The sequence below is a fragment of the Rhipicephalus microplus genome, chromosome 5 (assembly GCF_043290135.1).
Source record: "Rhipicephalus microplus isolate Deutch F79 chromosome 5, USDA_Rmic, whole genome shotgun sequence".
NCBI lineage: Eukaryota > Metazoa > Arthropoda > Arachnida > Ixodida > Ixodidae > Rhipicephalus > Rhipicephalus microplus.
Window position 1 is genome coordinate 152,950,991 of NC_134704.1, and position 16,837 is coordinate 152,967,827.

The window sequence follows — 16,837 nt, forward strand, 5'->3', positions numbered from 1 at the left end:
GCGTTGGGGTGAGGACTAGCTGATGCAGAGCATGCAGGTTGACCATGTTCATCATTTCTGTATTGCATATTCCAGTAACTGTGGCGGTGTTCGATGCATCCCATTTCAAGTCCGGTAAATTGAAGTCTCCCCCAATGACCACGGTATCTGAGTGAACTTCATCAATCGCACTTTGAAGTCGAGTGAGAACATCCGGCGATGCATTAGGGGGACGATAAAAGCTACATACTGTTAAGGCGATGCGGTTCGGAAGTTCTAGTTTGCTCAACACTACTTCACTCACGCCAGCATCAACGTCAATCTGGGAGGACCTAATGCTACTATCAATGAGAATGAACACACCCCCTCCATGACCGTTCCTGTCTTTTCTGTAGCAGGTGTAACCAGTTGGAAATACCTCGTGGTCACCAATGTCAGGATCTAACCAGGATTCCGTACCGAGAATCACGGAAGGCTTAACAGTTTCTACTAAAGCGGAAAATTCATCTCTCTTATTCCCTATGCTCCTGCAATTCAGCAGAAGAATACTAATGTTCACAGAACTAGACTGGCACGGTCACTTCTGTGGGGTCACATGCATTGTTGCATCATCGCAGACAAACTTCTGCCCGTTCAAAAGAAGGTAATCGTACCTAAGCATAGCTTTCGCGCCATCCTGTTTTTGTGCTTTTGCATATTCCCACAAAATTTTTCTTTTCTTTCGTACTGCTTCGGAGAAATCTTCGGAAATGCTAGTCGTAGTGCCTTTTAACTTTCTTGCGTTGCTTAGGACATGCTGTTTTTCTTTGAAAGATGAAAATTTTGCGATGATGGGTCTGCTCCTCCCAGCTCGAAAACGTCCCAACCGGTGTGCCCTTTCTATTCCTATTGTGGGAATTCCTAACTTCGAAGAACAGATATCCAAGATCTGTTTCTCACACTCCGCATTTGTTTCGTTGGCTCCTTCGTCGGGTATACCGTGAAAGATGAGGTTGCACCTTCTGCTGCGGTTTTCAAGGTCGTCAACCTTTGACGTTAGAGACTTCAACACTCGTGCTTGAGTCTCACATTGTACAACGCACTCTGCTAAAGACGATTTCATTTCATCAAGGTTTGTGAACTTAGTTTCAAGGGATTTGATACGATCACCTAGATCGTTTATAGCGAGCTTGTTTGCAGCTTGAACGGTTTCAATAGCATTTAGTTTATCCTTAATTATGCTTTGACCTGCTAAGAGCTGCTGCAGTGTCGCCTCGGTGGACGGTCCCGGATTCACCTCTACGTCGCCACATATTAGCAGAAGTAAAAAATAAAAAGAGAAGCGACGCAGCAAGCGAAACTGTTTCCGCGAACGGTATTGCGTGCATGAATGTGACAGAATGCAGTCAAACAACTTTTGGGGTGAAACCGGCAAGAAAAAGGGGAGCAAGAAAGGGGGTTCCGTATGACTAACCTGCATAAGCAGTAGGAACAGCGTGAAGCGTACCGCTGCAGCCATGCCGGTTTCACGCCCCACTGACGCACTGAAGAGTCCCGCTTTATGAAGCTGAGCGTTATCGTCGAGCCGGTAATCACTCAGATTTTCACTGGCAGGAATCGCACATGCGCCGGATACCGGAACGTCTGGTGGCGTCATCCCGCTGTCGTCATCAGGTTAGATCAGATCATGAGTTACACTTGAAGTGTCCATGAAGGTCGCGTACTTTTTTGCCTGAAAACAGCTCACAGCACAGGCACAATGCTGAGTCACAAAGCAGATGCTCTGAACTCAATTAGACTAAAGTAGACATAATCATCCCAATGAAGGTTCACTACCATTATCATGCGACAGAAAGGTCGCATCTCGAATGAGCTTCGTTCAGTTGCCTAAAACCTCATTAGTTGCAATTTGTTTTAGTACCATCATCAGTGCTGAAATTTTTATGATAGTAAGGTCAGCGCAGACAACAGTTATTAGTATAATCTACAGATCAGCTTGACTAGTCTCATTACGAATTCCAACTTGATTGCTTGGGTTACTGGGGCTTTCTGAGGCTCAGCTAAATATGACTAATTATGTCCTGCCTAATTAAAATTATCATCCTCTAATATACCACTTCACTATACATACCTAAAGTCCACCTTTTTGGTTTATTTATGCTTACTTGACATACTAGACAAAAAGAATCTAATTATATCAGGCGGGCTCGGTTCGATCAAGCGCCATGCACTTCGTTGTATTAGCACAATATTTATTTTGCAATATGTTAATTTTTCTGACTTAATCAGGTTTATTTTTTCTCGAGTCGGTCAATAGGGAGCGTAGTGAGTAGACGGTCAATATTGAGTATTTTCCTGATTGTGGCTTCATTACCCTCAAAAGCAATTGCACCTGTTTGGCTTGCTTTCTGTCACTCATAACCATTCTTGAAGACACTTTTGTGGTGACGTGAACCGACATAAATAAAAGATTAGCAAATACACACTCAAAAAAGTATGGCAGGTCCCACGTACCTGGGAATCGGCGTTATGTGAAGCATGTGGAAGGAAGGGGACCGTGTTGCATTTTTTTTTATTTGAGCGACACGCTACGCTAATTATATGTACAAATGTTGCATGCACAGACGTTTGTCAAATAGTTGAAGATGTTTGTATAACCAGCTGTTTGCACTTGCGCAACGATACCAGCTGGAACATGCGTATTAGCAACACCATAAGCTGATAAGAAGCACTGATTCTCGCGAGAATGCTGGCCCTGGGCACTGCAAAAAAATTAACTTCAGCGCATGGTAACTAAATCCAACTGACATTAACCCGACGTGTTGGCTGTACGAAAAGAGTATGTATGTAGTGTTTATAAAATTGGGTAGGCAGCACTGCAACCACTATGGATGTTTCAAGAATGTTGGCGTCTGTTTGAGAATTAGTTACGAGACCTTGCGTAGCTTCTGCGGTGAAATGCTTCATTACCGTGCACAATTCATGGGTTCAATTCCAGCTGGGACCTTGACATTTATTCTTTGCATTCTTCGGGTTGAAGCTACCAATGTCGCGTATTTTTTAACGTTCACGCGTTCTACTTCCGCATGTGTGTTCTCGTCGTTCCTGGGTATATACTAAGTGTCAGTCACCTGTGGCATACAAGCGGCACATACCAGCCCGTGGGTATGTGCCATTGTTTGGCGGGAAGCGTTTGACGACGTACGCGACTGGATTGTGGCATTCTTCATGTCTTGAGCAGCGTGTCATTTCGGTCAGACCATGTTACCCTCTCATGCCAACTTAGGTTCGTGCCAAGTGAAGGGGGTGACCACGAGAGCACCCCAACGTAAGCGGCTAAATAGATTGATACGCTCAAAGTCACCAAATTTCTCTAAGAAATGCTTCGCATAAAAAAAAGATATATGGGTGATTCTAGGAGTGGTCCAAAATGCGTGTGCGGTGTTGAGTTTTGTTTCAGTTCTTTTATTTTACGGGAAAGCGTTTTATTACAAAGTCCATCAAAACCTACTGATTTATTTCCGTCAAGTGTATGACGTTGTAAAAGCTATACTTAGAGATGACAGAAAAAGCTACAGAAAAAAGTGCAGTACAAATTGTGCGAAATGCACCAGGGTTTCTGCGAAACAAGCTGCTCAATGCTGTCGCGTTTAAAATTAAGGTACCCTAAAGCTTAGCATTTGAAGAGTTGAGCGCGATAGCAATATTCTGTTCCGACTGCGTACTTCAAACTCTTAATGCATGAAACCTCTTTCGAATTTTCTATGCAACGACTACATGGCCTTAAAGGAAAAGGCGCAGTAGTGTATGTGCCTTTTGTAGTGGATCAACGATTCTAAACAAAGAAGTCATTAGAATGATCACATCTTCTGATGCCAGATGGCAATGGGTGCTTCTACTAGGCTACATTACTGCAAAATTTTACGTTGTATATTGAATCATGCATACAGGGTGCGCGTGTTTGTAGAGCATGTGTTACTTTCATTGATTTTCGAAGCAGAGGAAGTTATTTCGTTTTCGCACTATTCTAAAGCAGACATGTTGACGTGTGGTAGAACATACGCTCGCCACGCAAACCACCCTGGATCAATTCTCACTCTGACCCGTATTTCTGTATACCCTTATTTGCATCGTTTTTTCATTTTTTGTTCGCACATTAGATGCCAATATAGAAAAAAAGTTGCAGTAAATCAAATAAATGTCCTCTCGCACTGCAACACGCGACGAGTTATGACTCGGCCACAAAGCCTACATTCTTCAGTACACAAAGCGAGAGCTACTTATATACATTGTCACGTTCTAAAGGAAGGTGACGTTTGTAAAGCGGCTACACAAGGTCGAAGTCGCCCTGAGAGTGGTCGGCCCAGAACAACCAAAACAAAGGCACGTGCACGAAAACTGCTGCGTCGTTGTCTGCCTGTTTCACGCTGGGAAATTAAGCGCGTGTCGATAATATACGGCATGAAGATCTCAAAGGCACATACTTTCGTTATTACTAGTGGGATGGCATGAAAAACAGGAAGGGCTCACTTCAAAGGTCGTCAACTAGTCTGTTGTGAAGCACGCGTGCGCCACGTACACTTTGCCTTACAGACGTGGTTGCCCGTATGCGGGCCCTTGTCTGGTTGAAAGGGGAACACCGCGTCTTCTACTTTGTAAGTTTATATTGCAGTTGCAGAGTGCACGAATGTCACTTCGCTTGCTGAAGCGGCCACGTTTGGGTTTACGGCACGCTGTTCGAAAACACAAACGAGAAACAACCGCGACCGCTGTTAGTTCGCGCTATTCTTAGTTGTGTCCTTTTTCCGGGTTTTTTTTTGTAACACGCTTCAAGATACGAGCTACTTGCCGTTTTTCGAGTGACATTCCAATTTGTTTCTGTAGCATTCATGGTTCCACCTTTGTGACAAAACAGTGGAGCATAAACCTTCAACTTGCTGTGTGAAGACACGTTCCACTTGCATGTTTTAACGATTGCTATGATGGAGGGATCACCAATCTTTTTTGCTATATGCAAGTACATTCAAAGTGATGAAACCGAGAACTTATTTGCGAAATAAGCTTCCTGTAAGCAAACAAAAGTATTTAGATGTGGCTTGCGTGCCTATGTGCATTTATTTTGTCCTGTCTCTGTGTTCGCTTTAAAAAAAACAAACCAAACAAACTGACTGTTGTGGTCTTGTTTTTGCTTACGTCAATTTCTTACAATTTGACCCACAAAGCAAACCTGAACCATCAGCATTGTGTTTCTAATGTTTTTTTCTGTAGTTATTAAGCTTAACTTACATGTACCTTCGTGGTTTTCTTATGCTGACCTTAAAAAAAGAAAAACTAACGAAATGACAAAAACACGACCTAACACCAACAGATTTCTAAGTAAGAATATTTCACAACTTTGAAAAGTGTATATGTAGAAGAAAGCCAGCGCAACATTTCTGTTGAAGATCATTTGCTTGAAAGCAAAGCGCAAAAAAAACAAAACAGAAGGTTAAAGAAACCAGCTGTTGCAGCAGCAAAGCTCCTTTTGATGTAGCAATGTCTGTCGTCGTTCCTCGATAACGATGACGCTGATGAAGAACAACAAATCGCACATCAGATATTCTCTTTCTACCATCACGGTACAGCATACACTTTGTACCTGCCGTAAAGATGGCGACGATGCTAATGATAATGACGATGATGATCAAGGAAAACGATTATAAAATTTAACTTTCTGTTTGCCAAGTAAGGAAATTGTCCCTCGCTGATATACTGAATTGTATTTATTGCAGCTGCTCAACACCACTTCAAGAATTTATGTGTACTACACCAGCTACATGATGTATAAGAATAACGATGCATTGACGTGCTTGTATTATTTAAAAGATGTTTTAACAGAGACATTCTTTAGGGTTGACCTGAATTACAACAGATACGATGAAAGGTGAGTGGAACAACCTCGCCAAAAGGGAAATGCTGTCTTAGTTTATACTGTGTAGTTGTCGAATCTCAGTAACCTGCTCAATGTTCGAATATAGTGCACGAATGGTGGTAATGCTCTAGCCTCTTGCGATATATTCCTCTTTACGCACTTCTTTTGTTGCCTGCAGCGTGACAAAAGACATAGCAAACTGAGTGAAATGAACAGGAGTTATTTGTTTTTCCAGAACTTAGCGAAAAATATTAAGAAACTGAGCATACAACACAAATGAGGTAAAAGGCCAGACGTGATAGAATGAAAGTAAATTTTGTCAAATGAAGAATACGTTTTATAACACATTCTAATGCAGGAATCAAATGCGCCGTTTCATTTCTGAAGCACGTCACACCACCAACTTGTATTCAGTGTTTATGCACGCCTTCCGAGCAAAACTAACAAAAAGTCACAGCTTTACCGCAAAGGCGAAGCAATAAACGCGATAGCAACAAATTGGAAGTTCATGTGCAGAATGGCCAGCTGATCACAACGTGCCCCGCGTTTCTCACGCACAAATGACGCACGAAACGTACTCTAAGGTACAGACGAACGCGAATAAGCGTCTCAGTTGTTACTTCACTGTATCTAAATAGCTTGCTTAATTCCTCAAACGTAGGCTATGCAACGATTGCAGTGGCCTTTGTGCGCCCTGTAACTACAACAGAATTGTTCCAGTAAAAGCCTAAGGCCAGCCAAGTCGTATGATCCTTTCCAGCGCGAGAGAAAGGCGTGCAAGTGAGAGTCGACCTCCTGCTCACCGCGGGGCAAAGTGCGCGTTGGAGATGAGTGCGCTCTCCGCCACGTTATGATGATGCGGCTACGCGCATACATTGTGCCATTTTGCTGGTTATGCTCAAAACATGATAGCCCTTCTCCCCTCCTCCAAGATGCCTGACACTGGCGGTAAGGGTTGGATACAAATAGCTTGCCGTTTGAACATTGAAGGACGTGCTCCTCGGTGGCTTGGTGGTTAACTCCTTGCACCAGCAATGCAGGGGCATCAAGTTCGACTCCACTCGTGAAGTCTTTTTCTGAATTATTTTTCTTTTTTGCATTTTCATATATATATATATATGCGTATACATATGCGGTGAGTGACGCCGGCGAGAGAATCCATTCACGAGTGTTCATATAATTGCTATCGCAATAAATTGATGTTTCTACAGGCGTCTATCAATTATAGACCAATAACAAGCTCGAAAAGCAGCTAATAATCAAGCTCGAAAAACAGCTTCAATTGCCGCACATGGCGACTGCATTTTCATGAGGTGAAATGCCAAAGCACTCGAATATGTACAAGTAGACACACGTTCGTCGAAAAACAACACCTTTCGGAAAGTGCTGGTAGTAGAAGAAGCTAGCAGGGAGACGTGCATTGTAGTCGTAACTGCGCTTTTGATCGCTCAATTCATTCGACTCTGCTGGTAGAGCTCGAGCGCGTTGGTGGCGGGTGGTGCTCCATGATATCCGCAGTAATCGCCCTGCATGCATGCTAAACAAAAACAAAACAAATATGCTTTTATTTTGACTTTGCTGAACAATACGATACATTTAAAAAACGGCAGGTACTCCCTACCTGAGAAACTACGTTATGCAAAACATGCACAACGTGTAATTTTTATTGAACAATACGCCATGAAATAACGCTAAATATATGCACAAATGTTGCACGCCAAGACGTTTGTTGAAGAGGTGCACATGTTTATATAACCAGTTGTTAGAACTTGCGCAACAATGCCAACTGCAACATAGGTATTAGCAACACCAGAAGCTTATATGAAGCGCTGAGGCTCGCGAGGATGCTGGCCTTGGACATTGCTACATAAACCAACTTCAGCGCATGGCAACTTACTGCAATTGACGTTAACCGACTTAACGGCTGTGTCAAAGGAGCACATATGTAATGTTTGAAATTCGTTTAGGCAGCACTGCATCCCCCATTGACGTTTCCCGAAGATTAGCACCTATTTGAAAAGTAGTTCCAAGAGCTGGCGTGGCTATGGGTAAATGCTTCACTGCCACGCGGGTTCTATTCCAACTCGGACCCTGACATTTATTCTTTGGATTCATCGGGTCGACGCTGCCAATGTCGGGTATTTTTCAACGCTCACGCGTTAAAATTGCCTATGTGTGTTCTCGTCGTTCCTGGGTAGGTACTAAGTGTCAATCATCTGTGGCACCAGTGGTATATACCCACCCGTGGGTGTGTGCCACTGTCTGGCGGGAAGTGTTTGACGACGTACGCGACGGGATTGTGACATTATTCATGTCTTGACCAGTGCGTCCTATTCGCCGAACCATCTTACTCTCTCATGCTAATTTAGGTTCACGCCAAGTTAAGGGGGTGACAACGAGAACACCCAAACTATAACGGCTAGATAGATAGATACGCTAAATAGTGCCAAAGTTCGCTAAAAATGCTTCGTATTGAATACAACCAAACGAACTTAAAAACGTGCAAAATTATTAACGCACGACGGGATGTGAACTGATATCCCGCTTCTCGTGAGTTAGCAGCTGATATTTCATCGTCGCTTTTACTCTCGGTGTATTTATAGCCTTTTAAATGTGGCGAAAAAAATCTTAAAGATTGCTTCCGCCGAACGACTTCGATATTATAACAACACCACGTCTGCAGGTTTATGTGGGCGTAGAGAACATTTCGCCACTTCTGCTCTGAAAGCCAAGAACAAGCAAGTCGCCTCCAGTTTGTTGCCATCCACCAACAAACGTACATAAACAAGTGGTGCAACGCTGACCGTAAATGACTGCTCAGTTATGAAAGAAAAGATTGCGAGCCCGCGCGACTTTCTGCGTGGGTTGTTGTGAGATCCATATCCTGCAAAAGCACTTATGAATACTTTGCGCAAGTGAACCAAAATGAGTTTCATGTGAAAAGGTCAGGCAATAACATTTAACTAACCTACGTGGCTCACGTAGAAAACCGCACGTACACTCTAAAAACAAAAAAGAGGATGGGTGCATTTTCGAAGGGCTCTGACTTGTCAACCTATACGACTCTCCTAAGAGAGACAGGTTGACTCTTTTCGTAAGTCATAGTCAGCGCGCTCTAGCAGAGTCCCCTGACCCTCTTAAGAAGAGTGAACGGACTCTCACTACCACTTCTTTGGGAGTCAGGCGACTCTTGCCGGTGACGCTCCTACGTGGGTTAAGTGACTCTAGCGCTATAGTAAGCTTTGAAACTTACCCATGCTCTACACTTTTGTGCGCGTACGGCTGACTATACTTAAGTATTCGTTTTGAGCAACTCCAGTATTACTTGTCGTTGTGCCCATAAACTGCGAAAAATAGTCGTCCAATCTTAGCTATAAATAAAAAACAAAAAGAATGAAAGATTGTATGTGAATTTCGATGATGTTGATAAGGTATTTGTCATATATATGCCTGTATGAGTATAGCCAAAAATGTGTGTGATGTGCATTGTTGAAGATAATTAGTGGAGATCAGTTGCGCGAGGGTCATGGATAGCCAAAAAGCATGATATCTTTTATGTTTTGTAAGCTATGACCAATGAGGGCAATGACGGGGTGAATTGTGGATGTATAGAGGCTTAAAAACACGCGCTATATAAAATCATAGTAGGTGTGTGTAGGCTATAAAGTATGGCATTGATATGTGATAGGAAATGAGTGTGTACTATGCGTGGGTGCTGTCCCTAATCTGGTGAGTGTGACTTCTGTGTGGCGTGATTTTGAAACTAACGGCCAATTACTGAGTTGTGGTTTCATCAGATGAAGTTTGTTCTTCATTTGTCTGTCCCATAGACACTGCCAATGATTCCTTTGATTTGGTTTAAGATATGGCTTAACGTCAAGTGCATGGACATTTATGGCTGTATGGGGGGTGCTTTCATGGGCAGATGCTGCTAGCTCTTCCGTGAACACGTTTCCTTGAATCCCGCGGTGCCCTGGGCCCCAGCACACCGCGATATGCATTCTAAGCGTGTAACCTTCAAATAAAGTTGTGTTTAGTGAGATAAGCGTACGATTATTGTGTTTTGTCGTAGTTTTTGAAGCTTTTATCAAACTAAGAGATTCCACAAATGTTACTGCGTTTGTTAGCTTTGCCCCCAAAACATGGACTGAGGGCTGCGTATGGCAAAGCAGTGTGAGATTTAGGCGCATTCGGAAAAAACTAGGAACAGGTGTACCTCTGCTGCAGTTCAAGAAAGTGCATGCAAGTTTGCGCAAAAGTTGCATGTTTCGTAACTTACACTAATGACACATCTCTATCTATTAACTGCCAATGCTATGTGGCCAGATTTTTCGCGGGAGCCGCCAGATAATGTTCGAGAAGTGGCACAACCGTTTCTTCCTCCAGGCCCCTCACGAAGCGCATAGGGCTGTTGCAAAGAAGGGCTGTTGTGAGAAAGAGTTAAGGATGACTATAATGACTGTGGTGTGTGAGGGGTGTTCTCTGTTTGCGTTCACATTCAGGAAATACACAAACTATATGCAGGATCTCTGCAGATGAAGTGGCCACTCATTTCACTCCGTGTAGACGCTTTCTATGGGGAAATGCACCCATAGATAGGCGAATGCTTGGATGATAGATGGGGTAAAGCATTTGTAAGGTGCTTCGTGTTGCAGACTGATTGATATGTGGGGTTTAACGTCCCAAGACCACCTTATGATTATGAGAGACGCCGTAGTGGAGGGAATTTCGACCACCTGGGGTTCTTTAACGTGCACCGAAATCTGAGTACACGGGCCTACAACATTTCTGCCTCCATCGGAAAAGTAGCCGCTGACGCCGGGATACGAACCCGCAACCTGCGGGTCAAAAGCCGAGTACCTTAGCCACTAGACCACCGCGGCGGGGCTTCGTTTTGCAGACGTATGGATTATTATCTCATGAGGCTTTTGTACAGATGTATCACACAATTTTTGTCACTGCCGCACGTGGTGTGCGAGCACACATTTAGAACATTTATTATTTTTATTCATTTATTTTCAAATGCCCATTGTATTATTGTCAGTTTACTATACAGAGTTAAGCCTAAGAATTGGTGCTCCGTCTTTATGGAAAAATGCTGATCATGGAGGTGGACATCTGGGTCAGCATAAAGGACAATCTTCCGATAGATCAGGACGCACGTACTTTTCTTAGTGAACTTCGGTGACTTTGAGCGTATCTATCCATCCATCCATCCATCCATCCATCCATCCATCCATCCATCCATCCATCCATCCATCCATCCATCCATCCATCCATCCATCCATCCATCCATCCATCCATCCATTCATCCATCCATCCATCTAGCCACCGATGACTTTTAGCTCTCCTGGCCGTTTGGATAATGGTATCGATACCAAACTTGGTATGCCATAACATGACCCTATGACGAGAATATTTCACTAGTCATTACATGAAAATTGTGACATGTATGTCATGAATGTCGTGATTTACACTTCATGGTCTTGCTGCTCTTGTGGTGATTTCGTTCACATGACATGTTGCAAAACAGGTATGGTATGACATGACTGCGTGGGAAACACAAGAGACAGACCCTAACAGGAAAATTACGACATGTGTGTCACGTAAAAACATTACTACATACCACGCTTATGATGCCCTCATGGCCACTTCACTAGCGTCACAAGTGCGAAATTTGGTATTATGGTACGTGAATAGATGACGAAAATAAGTGACTGGGGCAAACATAATAATCATGAGATGCGTGTCATATAACAACATGACTACATGCCACGCTCATGATATGCTGGCAGCCCTTTCGCGAGGTTCGCTTATGACATATTTGGTATTACGGCGCTTGAACGGATGTGGAAAGAGTGAGATTGGTGAAAACATCATAAACATGAGATGCGTGTCATGTAACATGACTACATGCTTCGCTCATGATGTGCTCGTGGCCGTTTAGCTAGCTGCACATGCACCAAATTCGGTATTACGTGACGCGAACGGACGCGAACGGTATTACGTGACGCGAACGGTAAATGACACATCCAAACATGGTAATCACGACATGCGTGTCATGTAAAACATGACTACATGCCACACTCATGATGCGTTCGTGGACGTTTCACTAGCTTCAGGTATGCCAAGTTTGGTAATACGGGGCGTCGATTGTTGACGAAAGTATGTGACTGGTGCAAACGGGATAATCATGAGATGCGTGTCATGTTTCAATATGACCACATGCTGCAGTCAAGATACCATTACACTTCGACGTGACAGGGCGCGCGTGCGCTCCGGTGTTCGTTTCGTCGCGCCACGCCGGCATGGCCACGCCAGGCGCCGGTACTGCTTGCAGGCGCGCCGCGCTGCGTCGCTTTCACGTATGTGCGTTTCAGCGCGTCCTGCGTCCCTCCGTCACGATAAGAGGCAGACACAGTGCTGTCTGGGTAACGCATCGGCGCAAAATGCAGCATGTCGCATTTCGCGCAGGTTGCCATCGGGCCTCGCAGATTAACGCTGGTCGCACTTGGCGTTAGACTATAGAGTTCTCGCGTTTTGCTACCGTATAGCGTCGCTGTGCCCTGCGTGCGCGCGCATCAACGTCATGTCGGAGTATATTTGGCCTTTCATGATGCACTCGCGGCCGTTTCGCTAGCTCCACATATACCAAACTTAGTGTTACGTGACGTCAATAAATGACGAATGTATATGACTGGTGCAGGCATGATAATCATGACACGTGCGTCATGCAAGAACAGCACAACATACCACTTTTATAGCGTGCTCGCGGCCGTTTCTCTAGCTTCACATATACTAAATTTGGCATCACGTGACGTGAATAAATCACGAAGGTAAACAACACATCCAAACATGATCATCATGACACGAAAGTCATGTACAGCATAATTTACCTTCCCCTAGTAACTGTGTGGTGATTTTAAAGTGACATATCAACCTTCCTTATTCGTGCTTCGCATATCATCAATTGCCACTGCACGTAAAATCTGCCAATTTTCTTTTGAGCATTAATGCTGAAACCATTCTGAACTGCCCTTGTTGTAAACTTGTTGAAACCCAGCTGCATGCGTCGCTCACACATTGCAAGTTTGCTTGCCCTGTTTCATTATGGGAGTGACGGTGGCCTCTTTCTGGAAAGTAGGCATCTCGCCCGAAAACCATATGGCACAGTAGGGGGAAAATAAGATGTTCTGCGTTTTGACTGGTAGATTTTTGTAAATTCATATATTACGCGATCAGAACCTGGGGCAGACCTATTGCAGCAGTTTAGAGATGACAGTAGCTCAGGCAAAGAAAATGGTTCATTATATGATTCGTATTTTGTACATTTTTGCTCTAGTTTGTGTTTTTGTATTCTTATTTTGTGGCGTTGGGGGGCCTCAGAATAATGCAACGAGCTGGACATGTGTTGGAAGTGTTCGCCCAGACAGTTCACCTGGTCTTCCAAACTCTCGCCCTATGTGTTCACCAGAGGAAGTGAATATGCCTGTCAGCGGAATATTCTTCCGACTCAGTTCCAGACTTCGTAATCGTGTGAATAGGAAGTTATGCCCGAGAGAAAAGTTTGCTAACTTTCCCATCTCGCTTGTCGGCGCATCCTCCTGCCTTGCGACTTCATGTTATAGTTTTCAAGGTTCTACACTCTAGGAGATTCCCGAAGGAGCCTCTTGGCTTTCTTTTGTTTCTTGCACGTGTTTCGACAGTCATTTCTTTACGCTGGTACGCTTCGTGTACCAGGTTGGCCGTTTGTTTTAGGATGCATTTGGTTGCGACATCGATGAAAAACTGAAATAATCGACAGCAGCTTGTTTGCTCGAGGCACGCAAGTCAGTCCAACTCAACAGAGTAAGGATTCGAAACTTTTCCCGATCGGCTATATCAGTCTTCGATTTGGGAACGTGTGGAGGAGAATCATTTGCTATTGGTACACTTGAAATTATTGGGAAGTTGTCCCTTCTATTGGGATTGCTCATAACTTCCAATTTAAGGAGGGGAAGAAGTGACGAAGATGCAATGCTGAGATTTGTGGATGAGACGGTTCTGTTTGTGAGGATGTGTTATGTTGCGACTTTCTCATTCAGCAAACACGCGCCAGATGAGAAAAGGAATAGTTTGAATACACTCTAAAGCAAAACGATGTTAAAAGGGTGTGTGTTCCGTCCTTCTAGGGACTAATGGGTCTGCCACAACCAATAATCCTTTTAAGGACTAACGGCACTGGTCTAACTGTTAGTTCTCACAGACAAGCTCAAGGGACTAACATTCAATCCTCACCTTTACGCCTTAGTGCGTAACCGTTAGTCCCACAATTCACCTCGAAGGACTAACATTTAGTCCTCATGGTAGAGAACATCCGGCTCTGACTGGCCCGCTTTACCGCAGCTACACGTGTCTACGGAACCACAATATCGACAGTCAACAACAGATATACCCCTAGCAGGCAGTCTGTCCGCCCACGAGGTACAAGTTTTTTCTGTATTGAGGTCGCTCATGAGTATTATTTGCACTCTATTGGATAGTCTACAGATCCCTGCCGCTAAATGCGCGCTGCAAATCTTCGACACACTAGAACCAGTTCTTGCCTGACTTCGGTAACAAGATGGCACACCATAGACCACATCGGCCTTTTCGAGAAAAAGTCAAACGTGCTTCCATAATACAGTGGAGTGCAAGAGTTCTGCAATCAAGAATGCCTGAGTTCAGACAATTCATTTTAGAAAATAAGTTTCCCATCATAATCATTTGTGAACCGTATTTTTCTAAAATACCTCGACTGTCGGGTATGAATCGTTCGTTTCTTCATCGTGCATTGAGGGAAGTCAAGACACTGTGTACATCCGTAAAGAACTCACTTACGTTTTCCAAAGAGTAGAGTCTCACAATAGAAATCACTACGTGTGTCTATATGTTAAAAAAAGAAGTTGTCGTTTGCGCTGATAGGCGCATATATAGCGCCGTCACGTCGACTAGATCAACAGATAAAAATGGTATATTTGCAACGACTCCAGCCCCTTGGATAATTATGGGTGACTTCAACGCCCATCATCCATTGTGGGGAAGCATCAGGACAAATCGAAAAGGCACGAACCTAGTTGATCTCGCATCATAGCACGGGCTTCAGGTGCAGAACGACAGCAGCCCTACTTATCTCCGAGGAGTAACTTACAGCAGTTGCCTAGACTTGACATTAGTGCCGCATAGCATTGTCACGAAAGTCCAATGGTTCACAGATATTGAAACACATGGCAGCGACCATATCCCCACGTACGTGACAGTCAGAAGTCTGGACGATTCTTTTTCCTCTGGACATTCAAGACTTATTGACTGGGAAGAGTTTCAGATATCAGTGGAGAGCAAGTGCATGCACGAACCGCCGGAATCCACTGAAGAAGTGATTAGTTGTGCAATGGAGACTTCCACGAAGATGTGTTCGAATGAATCGAGACGCACGTCACTCGACCAAAAGTTGGAACAACTTCGAGCGGTCCGCCGACGTGCCGAAAGACGATACAAACGCACGAAATCTATCTCTAACCTCAGAGAATCCAGATGCATTCAGAAAAAAATCCAGCGTCGAATGCACAAACTTCACGAACAACGGTGGAAAAATTTTCGTGACTCGCTAGGCCCCCGAAAGGTCTTGTCTCCTGTATGGAGGACTCTTCGAGTTATTCACTCGCATCCGCAACAGCGTCATCCCTTCGGCGCTCTGGCGCTACATCAACGTCACTCACAGCTTGATGTTGCAGGTGAATTTTGTGCAAAGATCGCCGGCGACATATCTATACCGATCGATCTATTGGCACAGGATGTTCCAGAAGCACGAGATCAGGAAATGAATGTCGCATTCACCATGGAAGAACTTCATGCTGCATTGAACACATGCAGACGCTCATCGTCTCGAGGTCCGAATTTTTTTTTATTCACATACTGCAGCCCATTAAGGGCTATAGCAGGAGTGGGTGAAAAAAAACAGAGCAGTGTATTACAAAAGTACCACTTCCGGGAACGCACTACAATATAACACACGAACAAAATACAATATACATGGCAATTCCATTTACTACAAAATAAACATCCAATGAATGGGCACTGCGGGGCGTACATATTAACAGAACAAAGCAAGGAACTATGGGTTAGATACGACTTTCAAGAAAAGGCAGGAATTGATTTATCGATGCACTCTTAATCTCACCCGGCAGTAAATTTCACTGTTCTATCGTTCTAGGAAAAAGGCTAAATTTGAATAGATTGGTGTGTGCGTGAAAAGGGGCGAGGTTTAGTGCATGATTATTTCGAGTTACGGTTGGAACAGCATACGTAAGATAGCTGTTATCGGAGAGACAGTTAACTGAGTGAACGATGGCATGCAAGGATTTGAGCGACTCGATATCGCGTCGAGTAGAGAGTGAGGTTAGATTTAAAGTAGTAATGGCGGATGTAGGCGAAAAATGGTGGTCATAGCGTCGACAAATGAAACGGATTGCTTTTTTTGCACAGATTCAATTTGTTTTATTTATCTTTTTTGTACGGACACCAAACAATACAGGCATATTCAAGAACTGGACGAATTAGTGTTTTGTACATTAGTAATATAGTTTCATGTGGGGAAGTTCTGAGGGTACGTCTTAGGTAGCCTAGTTTTTTAAAAGATTTGGTGCAGACTGAATTGATATGTTTAGACCAGGAGAGGTTAGTGGTGAAAATCACGAAAAGTTATTTATAATCTGAAACCCATTGGAGCATTATGTCATTGAAAGAGTAGTTGAAAACGGAAGTCTGCGTTTTGGTAGTGAACGACATCGAGACAGTTTTACGGAAATTGATATTCATTTGCCATGTGTCACACCAAGAGCAAAAGGCACTAGACGAATCATTGAGAAGATAATGATCTTGAACGGAGGGTATGGTGTTATATAGAACGCAGTCATCGGTGTAGAGACGTAATTTACAGGTAATAGATTG

General features: G+C 43.8%; 1 protein-coding gene across 3 annotated transcripts in view; it reads left to right on the forward strand.

Moving 5' to 3' along the window:
• The window catches only part of LOC119174158 (uncharacterized), a 158,385-nt gene that overhangs the window by 36,887 nt on the left and 104,661 nt on the right, over positions 1-16,837 (forward strand). For all 3 annotated transcript variants that reach the window (XM_075896086.1, XM_075896088.1, XM_037424978.2), the window contains exon 2: positions 5,730-5,881. In XM_075896086.1, coding sequence (XP_075752201.1) covers positions 5,730-5,881 — 152 coding nt within the window. The remainder of the gene's footprint in view (positions 1-5,729; positions 5,882-16,837) is intronic.